Genomic DNA, 19,622 nt, shown 5'->3' on the forward strand with positions numbered 1-19,622 from the left:
CGTTAAGACCCTTTTGATCTTCCCAACCTTCCTTTCCACTTTGATCACCCTCAACTTTTCCTTTTATCTTTATGCTTCAGCCAAACTGTATTGCTGCTGCGTATTCTCCAAATATACCCTGCTGCTTCCTTCTTCTATGCTGTGCTTTCTGAGGTTTGTTTTGCTGCCTGGAATCACCTCCTCCCATCTTTCTTTTAAATTAAAATCCTACCTTTCCTTCAATCCCACTTTAAATGTTGCTCATCCATTTGTTGCATGGATTAACCAACTTTACAGATAATTTCTTCCCTCATTCATTTGTTCATGAAATAATTTTTGAATATTTACTGTGTGCCGTATACTAGCTAGTTGCTAAAGCAAAAACAGTTGCAGCTTCTGCCCAGGATTTTCAAGTTAATGTTCCTCTGCTTTATTACCTTTCTTTTAGGCTTATTTTAGAAGTTATTTTCTTATAGCTCTTATATTTTACCTTCTGTTACAGTTATTTTAGTATTTTTTTCTTTTCTAAACAGCTCCTTAAGGGTCAGTTTTGCGTCTTGTTTATCCTTCTGTCCACCATAGTACAAAGCATTTGTGTATCTAGGAGGTGCTAATAGATTCTTGTTGGAGACTAAATTTTTAAAAAGAAAAAGGATACCGTATACATAGGCATACCACATATATATTTTTAGTTAGCTACATGTAGTCTGCATTTCAGTCTTTCGTTTGATAGGTTATGTTAAAGAAAAATTTTTTATTTGTTTCCTAGAAGCCAGAGGTTTTTTGGTTTCTTTTTTTAGTCCAGAGGTTTTGAATAGGGTGCCGTGTAAGTTTATGTTTTCCAAAGCTTTGGGAGTGTGGATTTATTGCCTATTACGGGAGAAGATCTCATTGGTTGCCAGGTGGTAATTGTTTTATGAGCATATTGTCCTCTAGGGAGTGTTCTAGATCTAGTCAGTGTTCTCAAGTGTGGGCTTGACTTTAGGTCTTTTGACTTTACCTGACATCTGAAGTCATAAGTCATTAGGCAGCTTCATACCTTCCTGGTGTCTCATGAGTACATTATTCTCTGTAAGTTGCCATTAACTTGAATTTCACATTTCTTCTTTAGCTCTTGTTTCATGCTATGTCCTGTGACTAATTAATTTGGACCTTTGGTAACTTTGTTCTAATTTTGAGGCTCTACTTTCATAGATGTTGTAAAAAATATATGTTTTTAAAAAAGCAGAGCATAGGCACTTTGGTGAAGGGAAGCAGCATTTAATATATATATATATATATTTTTTTTTTAAAGATTTTATTTTTTCCTTTTTCTCCCCAAAGCCCCCCAGTACATAGTTGTATATTCTTAGTTGTGGATCCTTCTAGTTGTGGCATGTGGGATGCCGCCTCAGCGTGGCCTGATGAGTGGTGCCATGTCCGCACCCAGGATTCGAACCAACGAAACACTGGGCCGCCTGCAGCGGAGTGTGCGAACTCAACCACTAGGCCACGGGGCCGGCCCCTATATATATTTTTTTTTTGGTAAATTTTTACACACTTCTAGTAGTGGATGTTTGTTAATTCCCTTCCTAGCATCCTTTCCGTCTTGCTTCCTTTAGTGGTAGGCTGCACTCTTCCTTAGTTTTCAACCCGTTGGATTTGGATGCATTAATCTCATTCCTTGCTCCAGGGTACCTTGATTGGTTTAATCTAGTTGGAACTCTCCTCACCCCCACCTTCATTTCTCCCCAAGTCGCATAATGCCAGTGAATGCTCCTGGAAAAGGAAAGTTTCCTCTTTCTTCCTCAAGAGCTAGCTTTCTCTCCTTCTAGATACTATCATATAAAATTGTGAGGTGTAGAATGGCTGCAGCTGTTTTTGTTGCCAAGATTGGAAGCAGCCTGCTTACCAGTGGAACAGGACAGAACCAAGAGAATGGCCCCTATCATTCTGATTTAACTGGAATGGGTTGCAACCTAGGCATCAAGATTTTTTTTTTTAAGCCTCTGGTATTTCTAATATGCACTGCCCCCCAAAATCAGACAATCTGTCATCTTTCCTTGAAGTAATTTATTTTGACTGTATTTTCTTGCTAGTAGCCACGTTCACTTAATTTGGGACAGACATTTCCATTTCTTAAAGTTGTAGAAGTAAGTCCTAGCGTATCCATTAGGCTTCTTAGTTGTGAGCAGTGAAAGCTGACTGTGGCTGATTGAAGCAGAAATGAAGTTTACTCGTAGAATACTGAGTGGGTCACAGAATTGGTAGAAGGCTGGATGGAGCCAGCCTTAGAAAAAGTATAGGAACAAAGGGAGGCCAGACAGCTACACCACAGCCAAACTCCTGCCAGTGAGGCCATTACTGCTGTGTCTGCTGAACAGTGAGCTGCCTCAGATTGTGCTACTGGTTGTGCTGGCCACCCCATGCCACCACTGGTTCTGCTGCTGTCACGCCCTTGGAAACTAGATGTTGCCTCTGCTATTGCTGTCGTCAGAAAGAATTCTCTGTTGTCTCTGCTTTTCTGTGCCACTAGCCTGCATATTCAAAATCCCTGGTAGGTGTGTCTCATTGGTTAAGTGTAGGCTGCCAGGGCATATGGGAAAGCAAGTATCTGGCATTTTCAGTTTTTAATAGTGGAAGATAGGCTCTATCTTGCGTCAAAACTCATGAAGTGGGGAATTCTCCAAACACAGGCAAGGGCTTCACATGCTTGGAAGCTGACAGAATGACAAAAGTTGAGTACATGTAGTATAGCCTACAACGTGTTATTTATTTTATGCATTAATCCACTGGTCCTCAAACTAAGAACCCATAGGCCACTGATGTTCTTCCACAATTATTTTTAAACCTTTAGAGACTGCTACCAGTTGTCCTTTAGCAAGCGGTAAGAGGTAAAATAAATGAACAAGTAGCAAGCAAATTAATAGGAAAACTTGGACATATAACTTATGAGTACTTATGTATTATTTTTGGAGGTGTAGAGACCAGTATAAGTATAAAATAGCCATGTTTCTTGATAATAAAAATGTTCTGAGTTTCTATGATGGAAGTTATATATCAATATTATATGTCAACACTGTCCAATAGAAATATAACGTGGGCCTCAGATGCAATCCATATGTGTAATTGTAAATTGCATTAAAAAAGTAAAAAGAAATAGAAGCATTTAATTTTAATAATATATATTATTTAACCCAATATGTTCAAAATATTATCATTTCAACATTTGATCAATATAAATATTTAAGGGATAGTTTACATTCCTTTTTTCATACTAAATCTTCAAAATCTAGTGTGTATTTTATGCTTAGATCACAGCTCAATTTGGACTAACAACATATTAAGTGCTAAACAGCCACATGTACCCTATGGCTACCAAATTGGACAGCACAATTCTGTGGCATTGTGTAAAATGCTATATGACTTCCAATATATACTATATATGACTTTACTTGATTTTTCAGTGTTTTACAGTTTTTTTAATGGTGGGGAGGGACGTGTGAAATGAGGAAGAGACACCTAATTTTTTTCGTTAGGCTTTGTTTTTATTTTTTGTTTTCTAAATATTTAAAGTCATGAGAGATTAGGGTAGTCCAGATGCACCTTAAGGCAACATGCTGTACTACAGAGATTGCATATAAATAATCAAATTAATCACATTTTGTTACATTTAAAGTATGTGTCACTACTAGGCGTTAGTATCTGAAGTTTTGAAAATAAAAAAGATAATAGTGACTCACTTTGCTCAAGATTTTATCTATCATATATGATTTTTTTCCTCTAGATAATTCATGTTGATAGTAAGTTTTATGTTCTAATTATTTTTATTCTTGCAGGCTGCTGAATCAGGAATAATAAAAGTTAAAACAATAGCTGCACGAAACACCGAAATTTTGGCAGGTAATTTTTTGTATTAAAAATTCAACAATTAATGAAAATTTGACTAATAGTAAAAGTAGAATCGTTAAAAAAAAAAATCAGTTTTCTGTATCATCTCTTCCTTATGCCCTAACATGTTATAGTGATAAAGAACATGTGCAAGTCCCTAACTTACGAACTAATTGAGTTTCCCAGAGATGAATGCTATAAAATTCTCTGAAATCAGAAAACTTAAAACTACTAACTCTTGAAAGACAAGAATTTTTCTTGCTTCTCTTTGCATTCTTTTCCGCCTCTTGTCAATCACCTAAGATACATCTTTCCCGTAAAAGGCATTCAATTAATATTTGTTGTATTGAATTGAATGGAAGCTTGGTTCTCAGTCTACCTTCCAAGATCTATTTTATCTTTAATATAATATGAGCAAGTCATAATATAGGATTATGCATTTAATAGTACTATATGAGTTTTCAGTCCTGGGACTAAGACAATATGGTCATGAAGAAGGAATGAGAGTGGGGTGGAGAAAAGAAAAAATTGTTTTCTTACGTTCTCTTGATTAAACCTGGTTTTAAAGGAGGAGTTTTTAAGAGTTTCTCTTTGGCACCCTTTTGATACTCAGTCTGCTTCTTCCTTTTCTTTGGTGCCTTTCTGTTCTTGACTCAATAATGAATGTGGAAAACACGGAAACTTGCGTTTTTTGATAATCTGTTACGTGTGAGGCAGTTGTGCCACTCTATCTTACATAGGACAACCTTATGGGGAAATATTATTTTATAGTAGAGCAAACTGAGATGCACAGAGATTAAGTCACTTGCCTCAGCTCACATGATAGGTGGTGGAACCAGATTCAAATTGAGAGCTATTCAGAGCCCCTGTTCTTCCTGCTGCGGTGTGCTGCCATGGTACTGCAAGGTTTCCACACTGCCTGCTCCCTCCCAAGTGTTTGTACCTACCCAGTGCTTACTTCTCTGGTCCTTCAATCTGCATTTCCGGTGCCAGTAGTGCAGTGGCTCTCAGCTAGTTATAGGAGAAAAGCAGTCCTGTTAGGTTCATTTATACAAGGTCCAAATAGTAAAGAATCTCTTTAACTCTCATAAATCTCTACATTTTTAGAAGTGGATAGCAATAAATCCCTAATTGGTGGAACTTCAAAGAGTGTTACAACATGAAATGAAGACTTTGGGGGCAGCTTCCTCATGGGAGAGGAGAGAGGGTATCCCGTAGGCTTGCCAGCTTTGCTGGAAATTTGCCCTTGGGGTTAGCTCTCCTAAGGTGCTTCTGTTTCTCACAGCTTCTCTGGCTTGGAACATTCTGTCAAAACAGCAAATAGTTTATACCATTATTCACAGCACTGAATAGTGCTCTGTGTGGATGAGCAGGAGGGGTATTGTAAAAGTGGTAGGTAAAGGCAAAGCTATGTATAGTTGGGTTGAGGTGGGGGCAAGTGGGTTTTGGGAGATGCATGTTGGGTGGATTAGTTACCATGAGGAAATTAATGTTTAAAGATAAATTATGACCTGGATATTTTTAAGTTGGAGACATCATAGGGCAATTGTATTAGAATATCATTACAAATATTTACTTCTGCTGCTATCCTTGCTGATATCATGGTAAGTCCTTAATTATTCTCCAGTAATAGAAGTTTTCATTGGGCCTGTCATCAATGGAAGATTTTTTTAAAAGACTCATTTCTTCAGAGGATCACTGTCTGTTATAGAGTTCTATACCAAGTAAAGTGTCTAATTAGTTACTCTCAAGGATGAGTAAGAAAAATTTTGTCTCAGTCAGTGTAAACTTAATATATAGTTGGTCTTTTAATTTCATTTTAATTCAGTTAGCTTTATTCAGATCAAACTAGAACAAATCTTTATGCACATAACAATTACTAGGACATGAGTTACTATCTACAGTATCCAGAGCCATGTACTTGAGGAGTTATATTAGAGTTTAAACTTTTGCCTAGTATTTTTTACTAAGTATTTATAGCAGCTATACCTAAAAATTTATAGATTTTAGGCCACTGTCATCTGGAAAATCAGGGACTCTTGAGAACAAGGAAAGAGTTTAAATTAGTCAATATGTAGTTTCTAAACAATTAATTCAGAGTACAGTTAATACTGAGAAAAGTTTTAACTTTTTAAAAAATTTTCTGGGAAGTGGTTACTTCTCCATAGTGCTAGAGACTGTAGCTTACCGCTTTTGTACTGTAATGGATCTTAAAGATATTAAATAATTGAGGAGTCTCAAATGAAATGGGATATTGAATTCTCAGGTATTTCTGAATATTCAGAAAATTGTGAAAGGTTGCTATAAAAAATCAGAACCCTTAATCAGGATCAACTAGTCTGGTTAATGACACAGCATAGATTTATAGCCAACTTTCATTTTCTTAGATTTATTTTCTAAGGGAAGTTTATTTACATTGCAGAGTAAATCCTTGCTTTACATCTCCCCTTCTTTTAAGCATCCTCCTTTAATATTTATTTTTCTTTGTTTTCACTGCTGTCATGAATGCTGACAGAAGTGGGAATGCTATGCCAGGTAATGTCAGCAATGATTCAAATATACAGATCATTATCTCAAAATTTCCTTTTTCTTTAAAGATAAAACTCTGCAAATGAGAGATAGCAACATAAAGTTTTTCATTTACAGGCCAAATGCCGTAATCTTACACTTGACTACCATATATGACACATTGTTTTTATTATCCCAGCTTATAATATACTTGAAATTGATTAAGAAGGCTTGTGTTATCCAAAAATTACATAAACAGAGAATCTGTTTTTTGAATAAATATTTGAAACAAGAAAATCAATGAAGTTGTGATATCTTTTAAAATTGTATTTTTAACCCCTTCTCAAAACCATAACAGTTATACCTACCTATGGCTGCTTTCAGCTACTGTCAGTATACATACAGAATTTTTACATGGATAATTGTTATGTATGATTTGTGTCCTTTTCTCACATACTTTCCTTTATCTTTTTAATATCTACGTGGTCTTATTAAAAGGTCTCTAAGTAGCAACGAGTAAATATACTTTGGAATTTTTCTCAGACATTAAAATCTCGGGTTTCATTTAGTATATTCTATCTTATGAATACATATACTTCTGATATTTTACAAACATCTATAGAATATATCATACAACATAGTCTTAATAAGGAAATAATTATGTAAGCATCACTAGGGGAGATACAAAGATGGGTAATATAATTCACCTACAATCTGTGTTCACCTACAATCTGTACGGAAATACAAGAAATATACTTGAAAAGTATGTTTGTGCCATTCATTCTGTTTAGCTTACCTGCTCTTCCGTTTGCTTTTTGAAGTCCTTTGCTAGAAATTTTCCCTTGCAGATGACATACTCCCTGAAGTCAGGATCAATATCTTATTCTTCCTTATATTGCTAGTAGTTAGCATGTTGCATGGGAAATAGTCAGCCTTCATTAACTGCAGGCTAATAAGTGAGTCGCTCCAATATGCAAGTAAGTCTCTTAGTGTTGCCTCCAGTATGTTTCTCTGCCTCTCTTTAATTTAACATGTTATGATTATTTGAGTACATGAGTGTTGTCATATTTAGTTCACGTCAGCCAGATAACAGAGTAATGAAGGAGACAGACCCTAAACAGGGAATTCCACTACTGTATGGTAAGTGCCAGGGTGGAAGTATAGACAGGCTTGTTATGGGAACATGGAGAAGGCACCACACCCAGCCTGCAAATCTGAAGCTGAGACTTGAAGCTCAGAAAGGAGTTAGCCAGGCAAATAAGGTGTAGAAGCAGGAAAGTAAAGGAGATTACTTAATTACATGTGGTATAAAACAGCTTGGTCTATTTGGACACACTATCCAACTATTGCCTTTGTATAACGTTCTGAGCAACTTGATGGGAAGAGTTTGAATCAAGGAAGTGAGTGACGCATTCATACTAATACTTTTATGTAAATTACTCTGACAGCCGTGTGGAAGATCTGTTTCAGTGTACTGTCGGTAAGGCAGAGGTCTGTTGGGAGGCACTTGCTGTAATCCAGGCTAGGAGATACAAGGCGATGTTCACAAGTTGACCGAGTGGGCTGGAGAGATCGTATAGTTTCTCTACTATATAGTATGTTCTTATTCTTTTTCCCTTGGATTTTTGTTTTTAATTTCTAAAATTTTAATTTGACTTGTATCCTGCCTTTTATTGTATCATAAATATTTTTCTTTGATGCCATCTTTTCTAATTTTTCAGTTGCTCTGTAATATTTCAGCAAGTGACTGAGTTTATTTAACCATTCCTTTATGTCAAACATGTTTCAGTATTTAGAATTATTTTTTTAAGATAAATTTCTAGAAATGAAGTTATTAAATCAAAGGGTAAGAACTTGTTCATGAAATTTGTCACTATACTGCTTTCTGAAAAGGTAAAAGTTTATGCCTTTGCCAATAATATGTGAGTGTATTTTTATAACATCCTTGCCAGATTATTATTTAAAAACATCTTTTTAGTAATTGAACAGGCAAATGACTTCTCATTTTAATTGACATTTCTTTTTAGTGTTGAACATTTTTCTCTGAATGTATTAAATTATTTCCTTTTTTATTTTACATTTTTTGTTTTTGTGTTTCCTTATCAAATTGTTTGAGCTATTTATTATAGAAAAATTAATTTCTCATCATGTTTATATCATATTTTCTGCCAGTCATTTACCTTTTAATTTTTTATCTAGACGCTTTTCATTTTTACATAATGTAATTTTTCTAATTTCTTTTGTTGCTCTCCAGTTAGGAAGCCCTCTTCTTCCACATATTTGATAGTCATTTTTATTTTCTGGTAGTTTTTCTGTGGTTTGATTTTTTTCTTAATAATATATGGGGTGATGTGAGGACCTAGATTTTTTTTTCTTTTGCCAAATTACTAACCAATTGTACAGCCGTCATTTGTTGAATAATCCTTCATTTTCCTAAAATGTACTTTTAATATGGAACTGCCATATTTTTATTTGTCCTCCCATTCTTGAATCATTTAAAATATTTTCAGATCTTTTGAACCATTAAAATTTTCTTAATGTGTTAGGAGTATCCTTCTTTCCCATAACTAGATTTTAAGGGTTTTGAGGATAGCAATTGTGTATACATCATATTTTATTTCTTTCACAAGAATTATAATTTGTTATTTAATGACCATTACAATTTATAATAAAACTTTTGCTCACCCCTATTAATATGATTCCTGGTGGGGTATCCTAGTTTAATTCTTTTTTTCCAGGATAAAAACTGCAATTATGCAGTGAAACTGCTCAAAGCAAGGAAACCCCTAGGATATGGGGACCTGCGGGACCTCTTCCAGGTGTGTGAAAGTGCATCATTTGATCTCACAGTTATAACATTTGGAAATAAAATATATTCATCAAACACAGTGTTGTTCTTTTAAAGGAGTTATGCTTATTAAGGAACTTAGGTAGAAAATAAACTTTTTTTCTTACTCCTAAAACTCATCTTTATATTTTAATGGAAATTGAACTAGAGAGTTTTTGATTAAATGGAGTAGACCTTTTCCTCTTTTTTTCCTGGAATGACCAAAAAAAATGGTTAAAGCAAGATGTCTTTATATTGCTGTACAGTTTTTCCTTGATATGATTTCTAAAATCTAAACCCATAGGAAGATTTTTATGTAAAGCTACACTTTACTAGCATGGCATTAAAATTATTGTATATGAAGAGAGAGCAGCTATCTCAGTTAGAAGAGTGAGATTAATTTCTGCTTCCCAGGACCACCATCACTTATAAAGAAGGAAAATATCAGTAACTTCTTTTGTCTTATCATCTTTATCTTACTGTGTTGTGATCTAGATACAGTGGATATATTTTTTGTTTTTCGCGCTATGCTTCAAAAGACAGTAGATCAGTAGGTTTTATTTATTTTTTTTGTTGATCTTATATTCTGGATAACATAGAAACTTCCTTTTGACCGTTATATTCTCATATAAACTGGGAGGAAAAAAAGTGGGAAGGAGATGAGAGAGATGTTTGATTCTTTGGAGTTGCATTAAAATAAAGTTTTAAAAAATTGTTTTTATTACTACCTTATGTTTATCTCAGCTTGATAGATCTGAATAACTGTGACTGACATGTATACAACATTTCATTATAACTCACATTATTTTATTCATTCTAAGAGACACTGTTTTTTCACATTTGAATATTTCCCAAATTGATGTGCATCTTACAATTGATAGCATCTTAGAATCACTGTGGGCCGGGGAGTGTTGTAGCTGTCTTTTTTGGTGAGTGTGTGAATTTGTACATAGTAGCCCATATTATTATCACATCAGTTGAGTTACGTGCATTGTTGATATCACATAAGTTTAATTGCTATTTAAAATATCACGCTGGTTATTGTACAGAAACTTTCTGTTAACATCTTATGGTAAGGTCGAAAAGCACCAGCGTCAGAACGTGCATCCTGGGTGTCATTGGCTTAGAAGGTGATCTCGGAGGCCATGGTGAAGTACTCTTTGGAGGACTCAGGCCTCCCCAGTGCTCTGAATGGCCTAGAGGATGAAATTGTGAGGAAACCTTTTTTAAGTGATTAGAAAGCGTTGTATCATAGTTTAATTGGCACTGATTTTGTGTCTGTGTGATGTTAGGGGTGTGTTTAAAATCATTGTCATCAGAGATTCTATGAAAGTACGTTATTTTTCCTTCTATGAAGACAGAATCCTTTTCCTTCATTTATCGGATGATTTCAGGCAACCAGCTTTAAAGGCCAGGTCAGCGGTTCCTCTTAGATGCTTTTAACTCTTCTAACTTCCGTTTGCATCAAGTGCTGTTTAACCTTGAAGAGTGGCAGCATAATGTTCTGGGAAGAACAGTGAACCAGGAGTTAGAAGACGTTTTCAAATTCTGGCTTTACCACCGTCTTACTGTGTCACCTGGGCCACATCCTGCCCTGTAAACTCTATATGATTATGTAGATTATTATCTACATGATATACAAATGAGAAACATATGTTAATGTCATAAAAGTTACAAATGCAACTTGTTACTGTTGAAAACTTTTATATACCTGAACAACGTTTACTAATTAGGAATGTTCAGCACTATTAGAGGTAGCCTCACAATTCAGCAATTTGGCAGGAGTAGATATGGTAGGATATTTATTGCTTCAGAGTAGTATTTTTTGAGCTTTATTGTTATCTTTTAATCATTTATATCAATGTTTTGAGACATTGTTATCAGAAATTTATGTCTCTGGGTTTGAATCAAAACCTTTATGCACAAGAAAGCAAGGAAATAAGGCAAGGGAGCCCTTTTGGAAATGCTGTTCTTTGCCAGGCAGCTTTCTTGTGTCTTAGCTGCGCTGTCTGGAATGTATGCGGGTGGGCGGAGGGCGTCTGCAGAGCATGCCATAGGAGCCTGTAGTCTTCATTTACCATACCATGAGGGAGCTTTGGGAGAAGAAAGGTGGGGATTTAAATGACAAAACTGATGTTAACACTGGTTTTACACTTTTAATGGTGGTTCTGGATGACTTTCTCATAATTTCTTTTGAAAACCATGTTAAAACTCAGGTTTGTGTGTCTTTATTACAAGGCTTAACCTCAAAAAAATTAATGGAAGTAAAAAACATATTCCAAACACATAAATTTAATGTTCTCTTGACTCAAAATTCCATGTTACTTTTTCACATTTCCAGAGCATGACAAACCTGTCTTATTCATCTTTGTGTAACGATTCAGTGTGTATTGATTTAATTGTGTTTTGTAAATTTAATTATGTATAATTAGGTTTGTGCATTTTCTAACCTTTTACATTTTTTGTTGCCACTTCAAAACTTCTGAAAGAATTGGCTTGGTAAGAAGGAGTTAAATTAAGATTTGGAATTATACCACGTGCATTCAATTAATTTAAAGTAATGCTTCAGTAATAAGAGGAGTAGTATTGTTTTTAATGAGTTTATTTGATGAAGAAGAAATTAGGGCTATGTAAATTCAAGGCATATGATAAAATTCTAGGGAGTTTCTGAATATCGTTTGGAAGTGTCATGGGGATGACAGGTATACTATTTTTAATTACTTTTCCTGCTCTAGAGTATGAATTCTTATTCATGTTTTTCTTCTGCACTATTGAAGAAATAGAGTGCTTATCTGAGGCAGGAAAGAACTTCTGAGAAGTTGTCCGTAAGGAGTTTCTAGCAGAACATGGAGGAGAACCAAAGGACAGAGTGTCAGGAGAAAGGCATGGGAAAGCTGTAGTTAAGGGGTGTGGTTTAGATACAGAGGCTGTAGTGTCTATCCAAAGTATTTTAACTCTTAGTACTTTATTTTTACTTTGGTGTTTACGTAAAGTGGTTTTTATTAAGATTGTCATTACTGGTTATTATATAAAAAAAGTATTTGTATTTATGGATTAGATTTAATAATTATTTTCTATGTGTTCTAAATAAAGCATTGAAAGAGAACAGCTCAGAGGTTGTTCAGCCTTTTCTCATGGGTTGTGGCACCAAGGAACCGAAGATCACTCAGCTGTGTTTGGCCGCCATTCAGAGACTCATGTCACATGAAGTCGTATCTGAGGTAATGTGAAGATTTTATCTGAACCGTACACCTAAGAATCAAATCAGGACTTTTCAGAAGGGGAGAATGAAGCATACCTAATATTTAACGTAAACAGTTTTATGAATAGCAATGTGCTTGAAGGACATAGCTTAATTTTAAAAGATTAACAAATTGTCTTAATATTAAACACTCATAAATAATGAGTAAAAGTGAAATGTATTTTGTCAAGTCATTTGTAATCTAAGAAGTCACAGTTCAGTAACATAGATAATTTTAAGAACCAAGCAAATTTTCAGTATCATTGAAAAGAATATAATTCATAATTTTTTTTAAAAGGTAGGAGGGAAAATCATGACTGTTTCCTGGAGTGTCTGAAGTGATAATTTGTTGTTCATTAACCTAAGTGTATGGTTGATATCAACCTTATGATGGTAAAACAAGGAAAAACATTTCGTCACTATATCTGCATCCTGCTTTCAAATGTAATGCTGTTACCTTAAGTTTGTACTCCATAAGGTACTTTAATAGAAGGGGTAAATTCTTTTGCCTTTAGTATAACATTCTAAGCAATGTCAGATTTAATTGAGTTTGTCAATGTGTTATTAATCTGAGTTGCATTTTGTTTTTTCTATAACATTGTAGTTAGAATAATATATAAGAAACAGTAGCAGACTCATAGTTAATTTGCATATGTCCATATTCATAAATTTCCAAATGGAATATGCCCATATTATCGTAGAAGTGAGCTTAGATTTTGACTAGGTATTGCAGAACTGCATGCTGCTATTTACATATATTCAAATAGTATTTTTTAAAGAAATTTATTTTTTTGAGATGAAAATTAATTGGTTGAAAGTCTCAGATTGGTTGAGAAACATGTGTTTGGATGTATATAGAAACATGGGTTTCGTGATCAAGAAATTGTCTCCAGGTGAGAGAATATTTGTGCACCATTTCTTGTGTAGGTACCTAAACACCTCTGTTTTATTTGTTGACAATAATTTAATTATTTTACAGACTGCAGCTGGAAATATAATTAACATGCTTTGGCAGCTAATGGAAAATAGTCTAGAAGAACTTAAGTTGCTTCAAACGGTTCTTGTTCTTTTAACAACCAGTACAGTAGTTCATGATGAGGCACTCTCTAAGGTAGGAAACCTGTTTGTCAAAGTTCATAAGTGCTTGGAGACAGTATTTGAAAAAACTGGCTGAAGGAGAAAAGCTTGCTGCTGTTTGAACCGAAAGTAACTTCCCTGTAGCTATTGTGATAACGGACCTTGCACGTTAAAAGCCCTTGGTGCTTTATTTTCCCCACATTAAAGTCAAAGTCAGATTAGAGTGATGAAGCGAAGCCGCTTGGGTGTAGCTTGACAGGCTTAGTTATGAAAAGGAATTGGAAAAGGAAAAGTAGCAGAATAGGAGTAGAGGAAGAGGAATGTGAGAGAAATAAATGTGTGTTGAGTTAATCAGTGTTCTCCACAATTGCCTTGGGTATTGCCTGTAATAGCTCTCCCTTCCTCCCTTTTAAAAATAATTTCATGTGTATCTGATATGTAAGCCAGATAGTTTAAACCTGCCCCTCAGGTAGCTGGAACAGTGTCCTTTTGGTATTTATGCTAGGTAAGTCTGCATACCTGATAGCTATTTCTCATTTCTTCCTCATTCCCGCCCTCTTTGAGCATATAACAATTGTTTTATTATTCATTTCACTCTTTAAAAAAGTTTTTAAAATTATGAAATGTTTCTAAAGAACAGAAAGTACAAAGAGTAATATAAAGAACAGTCTTTAATTAATGGCTTATTGTTTAAGGAATTTATTGAATTTGCAGTAATAGTTGTATTATAATTTGCATGCCTTTAAGGATGGATGAGTTATAAAGTAGAAAAGCATACTATCACATAAAGCTGTGTACTATCGCTAGAAGGTGTATCTGTCTGTCTTTTCCAGTAAATACATTTGATGTTCTTAGGTCATAATGAGATTTTACTTAATTGCGAATAGCTTATCTTTTAGGCTCACACCTGCTTTATAAAATAGTTTATGTATTTTTATATTTATATTTTTTGTTGTATGGAGTTCCTCTTGGTTTCTAGCAATCAAGTTACTGTTCTGATGTATATATTTAAAACTTTATAAATGGTTATCGTTTGACCTACCAAAACAATAAAAAGTGATTATAGTTTCATAAATAAATGTAGGAGTTATTTTAGTATGTTGGTTAATTTGGCAATGTAATATTTTGAGATGAAAAATGAAGAATAAAGATAATACAAAATTGAGTTGTATGAAAGCTTTTACATAACAAGTTCCTCTCCTTTATGTTGAAATTTAAAGAGTAATAGTGGTATCAAAGGCTTAATTGTTTCCTTTAAAACTTTTTAAATATGATAAGGCATAGAATTTAAACTACCATTATGTTTTTCTCCAAGAAAGGCTTCTTTTAAAACTGTAAAACTTATAGAAGAATACATAGGAGAAAATCTTTGTGACTTTGGGGTAGGTGGAGATTTCTTAGTTGAGGCACAAAATCCATGAACCATGTAAGAAGCCACAGAATGCGGAAAATATTCACAAATATCTGACAAAGGACTTTTATCTAGAATTTATTAAAAAACTCTTACAATTCATTCGAAAGACAACTCAATAAAAAATGGACAAATGATTTCAACAGACACGTCACGAAATAAGATATTCAAATGGCTAATGAATTGCAGACAAAGTGGCGTAGCATCATTAGTCATCAGGGAAAAGCAAATTAAAACTATGAAGAGGTATCAATACATGTCCATTAGAATAGCTAAAATTAAAAAAGACTCACCATTTCAATGGCTGTTGAGGACATAGAATAGTTCTGAAATCATACATACTGCTGGCCCGAGCGTGAAATTGTAAAGCCAATTTGGAAAACTAGCAGTTTCTTCAGAGGTTTAACCTCGACCTACCATATGATCCAGCCATTTCACTTGTAAGTATTTATTTACCCAAGGTAAATGAAAATGCATGTCCTCACAGAGACTTGTGTATGAATGTTCGTAGCAGCTCCGAACTGCTGCTGTGAACATCCCAAAACTGGAAACAACCCAGCGTCTATCGGCAGGTAAATGGATAAGCAAAATGTGGTGTACCCATACCATGAATACCACTCAGAAATAAAAAAGTACAAACTACTGATACAAAGAACAACATGGATGAATTTCACAAATATTGCAAGTGAAAGAAACCAGACACAAAAGAGTACATACTGAATGATTCTATTTGTAGAAGATGCCAGCTAATCTGTAATGAAAAAAGCATATGGGTGGTTGCTGGGGGGCAAGGGAGGAGGGAAAAATAGACTGCAAAAGAGCACAAGGAAACTTAGTGTGATGGAATGTCTTGTATCTTGATGTGGCAGTGGATTTATGGGTGAATATTACTGTCAGAACTCATCAAATTACATACTTCAAAGGGATACGGTTTATTGTACGTGTATAAATTACACCTTACTAAAGTTGATTTAGAAAATATTTATTTATATGCTGAGCAGGTTTATATAGTCCTTCTCTTGATGATTAGTGATACAACAAACTTTGAGTACTTATTATTTGCAAAGCAAGTCATTCTGGGGAAATAAAAGCACAAACACATTATTATATACATGTTAAAAGAATCTTATTATGAAAGATGTATTTCACATTACCTTAGCTAATGTTTTTTTTTAAAGATTTTATTTACTTTTTTAATTTTCCCTTGCCCCCAAAGCCCCCCAGTACATAGCTGTATATTTTAGTTGCAGGTCCCTCTAGTTGTGTCATGTCGGATGCCCCCTCAGCATGGCTTGATGAGCGGTGCCAGGTCCTTGCCCAGGATCGGAACCTGCGAAACCCTGGGCCTCCGAGGTGGAGCCTGCGAACTTAACCACTCGGCCGCAGAGCTGGCCCCTACCTTAGCTAATCTTATGTGGCTCTGTATTTACTAAGTTTGAATTATTTCAGAATCCAAGGCTTTTTGTAGTTTTATTGTATAAAAGAGTGGGGCTCTTAGTATCTGTGATTGAAAGAGCCAAACATAAATTATTTAATTTTAGGTTACATCAGATAAAATAAAGATAATAGCCATGTTCTTAAGCCTTATTTCATAGCAAATGAAAATTGTTTTTTTAGGCAATTGTTCTTTGTTTTCGACTACACTTCACAAAAGATAATATTACAAACAATACAGCTGCTGCTACAGTGCGACAAGTTGTTACTGTTGTTTTTGAGAGGATGGTTGCTGAAGATGAACGACACAGAGGTAAAGTGATAAAAGTTGTCTCCTTCTGACACTAGGTAGTTCTTACATCCGTGATTTCTCTTTTACTGATTTCAGCCTTTGCTCTGTGAACTTAGGCTACCTAAAAACTAGACAGCGTTAAAAAATATATTTAACGTTATCATATTGATAATGGCAATTCAAAAAAATAAATCTCCCCAATTTTATTACCCTAAGAAGTCAACTCTTTATTTTCCATGTTTATTTCTAATATATGCACAATTTCATATTGAAGATGATAATTTCACATTTTAAACCAAATTGTATTATATGTATTTTTAGCCAAACATAACATTATATGAATTTTTCATGTTATTATTTCATTTTCATAATTTAAATTTTAATGGTTGCATTATATTGTGTGGCTATTCTATATTTAATGAACTAGTCTATTGGACACTTCCGCTGTGTTCAATATTTTAGTACTGTTTTGAGTGTCTTCCTACATGTATTTTTTCCATTTGAATTACTTCTTTTAGGGTAGATTCCCAAGGATGGGCTTCCCTCATGTGAGTTGTTTTCTGTGCCTATTAATATGTGTTAATCAAGAATATTTATATAATTTAAGATTCATATTTTCATCAAATACGTTTATTGTAATTTTTAAACATCTTTTTCTTTATGATTTAAAAAATTTCCCCAAAACTTAGAAACATGTCCTTTCAGAGAGCAGATATTGTTTATAAGTTTTATAATTTGCTAACTTTTAACTATAGAAATTACTTTTTTTTATTTATGCTTATTGAATGAAAAGTAAATTTTGCCTCATGATTAGTTGAAAAGATTATAACATGTTACCATTACAAACAGCCTGTCTTATGTAGTCAAGAAAGAAAAGATTAAACTACTTTTCCCCTTAGGTAGGTTTTCTTTTCCTAAACTCTTAATATGGTACCATCTTTCATTTTATTTGATGTTCTCTTGGTAATATTGGTAAAAAATGGCAATACTAGTAAGTAATGGTAATGTTGCCGCTCTAATAATTACTTCACTTTTCCTGAAATTAACCATTGGTCATATTTTTCATGTTCAGTTTCAGGGATTCTTAATCTGTTGGTTTATTAGAATATTTTCACTGACTTTGGTTTATTGATTTTTCTATATTTTTCCTAGTGGAAATGCAGGTGGAATTCTAGCAGTCTGAAATATTAAGGAATTAAACTTAATAGTATAAAACAGGGCAGTTATCTGGTTGGACTGTCTTATATATTCATAACCTCAACGTAATTCCTAGATTGGTAATTTTAGCTGTGTGTCTCTAAAGACTAATATTTGATTAAATACTTTCTAGTAAGGTGGAAAATACTTGGAATCTCTTTCTTTTCAAGTAGTCTTTGTCAACATTTATTCAAAGCAGCCTGTCATAATTTACAGAGAATATCTTTGTTGATATCTTTGTTGAGAATGATATGTATTCAGAGAAATGCTGAGTTGGGAAGCACCATTCTAGCTAACTCTTAGCTAGTCAATACCTATCATTGACATAGTAGTTGTGGTAGATGAAGCAGTTAATTCTGTTGAAGATGGTGAGATGATATAGGAATTAACCATATGATAAACTCACATATTTGATATTTAAAGGCGCATTCAAAGATCATGTGAGTTTCAAACCCATGAAATAAAGGGGCTGGACAATGGGAGGCTGGAAAAATCAAATGTATGGACAAAGATACTAAGCTTGTTAAAATGAATATACAATAGTAAAGAGTGATTTTTATGGCATTTTGTATAAAAAAAGATTCCCATTATATTCTTTGTTTTGGAGGCGTAGTTCTGAACTTTCAAATAAAGTTTTTAATTCTATAAACGAGTATTTATTTTAAACATGCCTTTTAAATAGTATATATGCTTTATTAATGGTCAGTACGAACTCCTAAAACCCACCTTATTTTGATTGCAGATATTGTAGAACAACCAGTACTGGTCCAAGCAAACAGTAACAGAAGATCTGTCAGCACTCTCAGACCTTGTGCTAAAGATGCATATATGCTTTTCCAGGTATTTCATTTGAGAAAAATAATGTTTATTATGGAATATAGTTTTGTGTAAATTTTTGATTTTGGCATTTTATGTCTGACTTAATTTTTTTATTGTGTCAGTTGTTTAAAATGTGTGAAAAGTAGTATTTTGAAAAAGTTTTAAAATGTTAGGATCTATAACTAATTAACATGATAAAATGTTATGTTTCACTTTAAGGAAATAAAGTTAATTAAACTCAGAAGTAGAAAATAGGTATAATAGGGATGAGTAGTTATACAAAATAAATTCCTTTAACAAAGAAAATTTAAACACTAAACCTCTGGTTTACTTAATATAATCTGATATACAAATATCTGATATTTGTATTACTTGTCATGAATAAATCTTTTTCTTTTTGCTGAGGAAGATTCACCCTGAGCTAACATCTCTTGTCGGTCTTCCTCTTTTTTTTTGGCTTGAGGAAGATTAGCCCTGAGCTAACATCTGTGCCAGTCTTCCTCTATTTTATATGTGAGGTGCCGCCACAGCATGGCCAACCAGTGGTACAGGTCCACACCTGGGATTCGAACTTGTGAACCAGGGCCACCAAAGCAGAGCACCCCGAATTTAACCACTATGTCATGTGGCTGGCCCCAAATAAATCTTTTAAGTAAAATAAGATTCATCTGCACTAAAAACTTTTATTAATTTTGATTAAAGGTTTATTTTAAATGGTTTCTCATTAAAAGAATGTTAGATTAATCATTTATCTGTGCACTCTATGTATTGTCAATAGTTGTATGAGTCTTTATAGTTTACTTAAATAATCAAACATACAATTTGTCAAAATTTGAACTATCAATGCTTAGTTTCTGAGGATTGAAAACAGCCATATAAGAAAAGAGTATTTTAAAAAATTTTATGAACTTTGAGTTTTGAAAAGCGCATTTCATTCCAACATGTGAATAGTTTACTTATTTTTTAT

General features: G+C 33.9%; 1 protein-coding gene across 9 annotated transcripts in view; it reads left to right on the forward strand.

Moving 5' to 3' along the window:
- The window catches only part of MON2 (MON2 homolog, regulator of endosome-to-Golgi trafficking), a 103,716-nt gene that overhangs the window by 11,460 nt on the left and 72,634 nt on the right, over positions 1 to 19,622 (forward strand). For 7 of the 9 annotated variants that reach the window (XM_070271834.1, XM_070271830.1, XM_070271831.1 and 4 more), the window contains exons 2-6: positions 3,798 to 3,861; positions 12,278 to 12,405; positions 13,405 to 13,536; positions 16,531 to 16,660; positions 18,579 to 18,676. In XM_070271834.1, coding sequence (XP_070127935.1) covers positions 12,319 to 12,405; positions 13,405 to 13,536; positions 16,531 to 16,660; positions 18,579 to 18,676 — 447 coding nt within the window. In that variant the 5' untranslated portion in view covers positions 3,798 to 3,861; positions 12,278 to 12,318. Of the gene's footprint in view, positions 1 to 3,797; positions 3,862 to 6,977; positions 9,177 to 12,277; positions 12,406 to 13,404; positions 13,537 to 16,530; positions 16,661 to 18,578; positions 18,677 to 19,622 lie in introns of those variants that run through there. The other 2 variants (XM_070271835.1, XM_070271837.1) reach the window with 1 other exon arrangement.

This window comes from Equus caballus, chromosome 6 (genome assembly GCF_041296265.1).
Source record: "Equus caballus isolate H_3958 breed thoroughbred chromosome 6, TB-T2T, whole genome shotgun sequence".
NCBI classification, from domain to species: domain Eukaryota; kingdom Metazoa; phylum Chordata; class Mammalia; order Perissodactyla; family Equidae; genus Equus; species Equus caballus.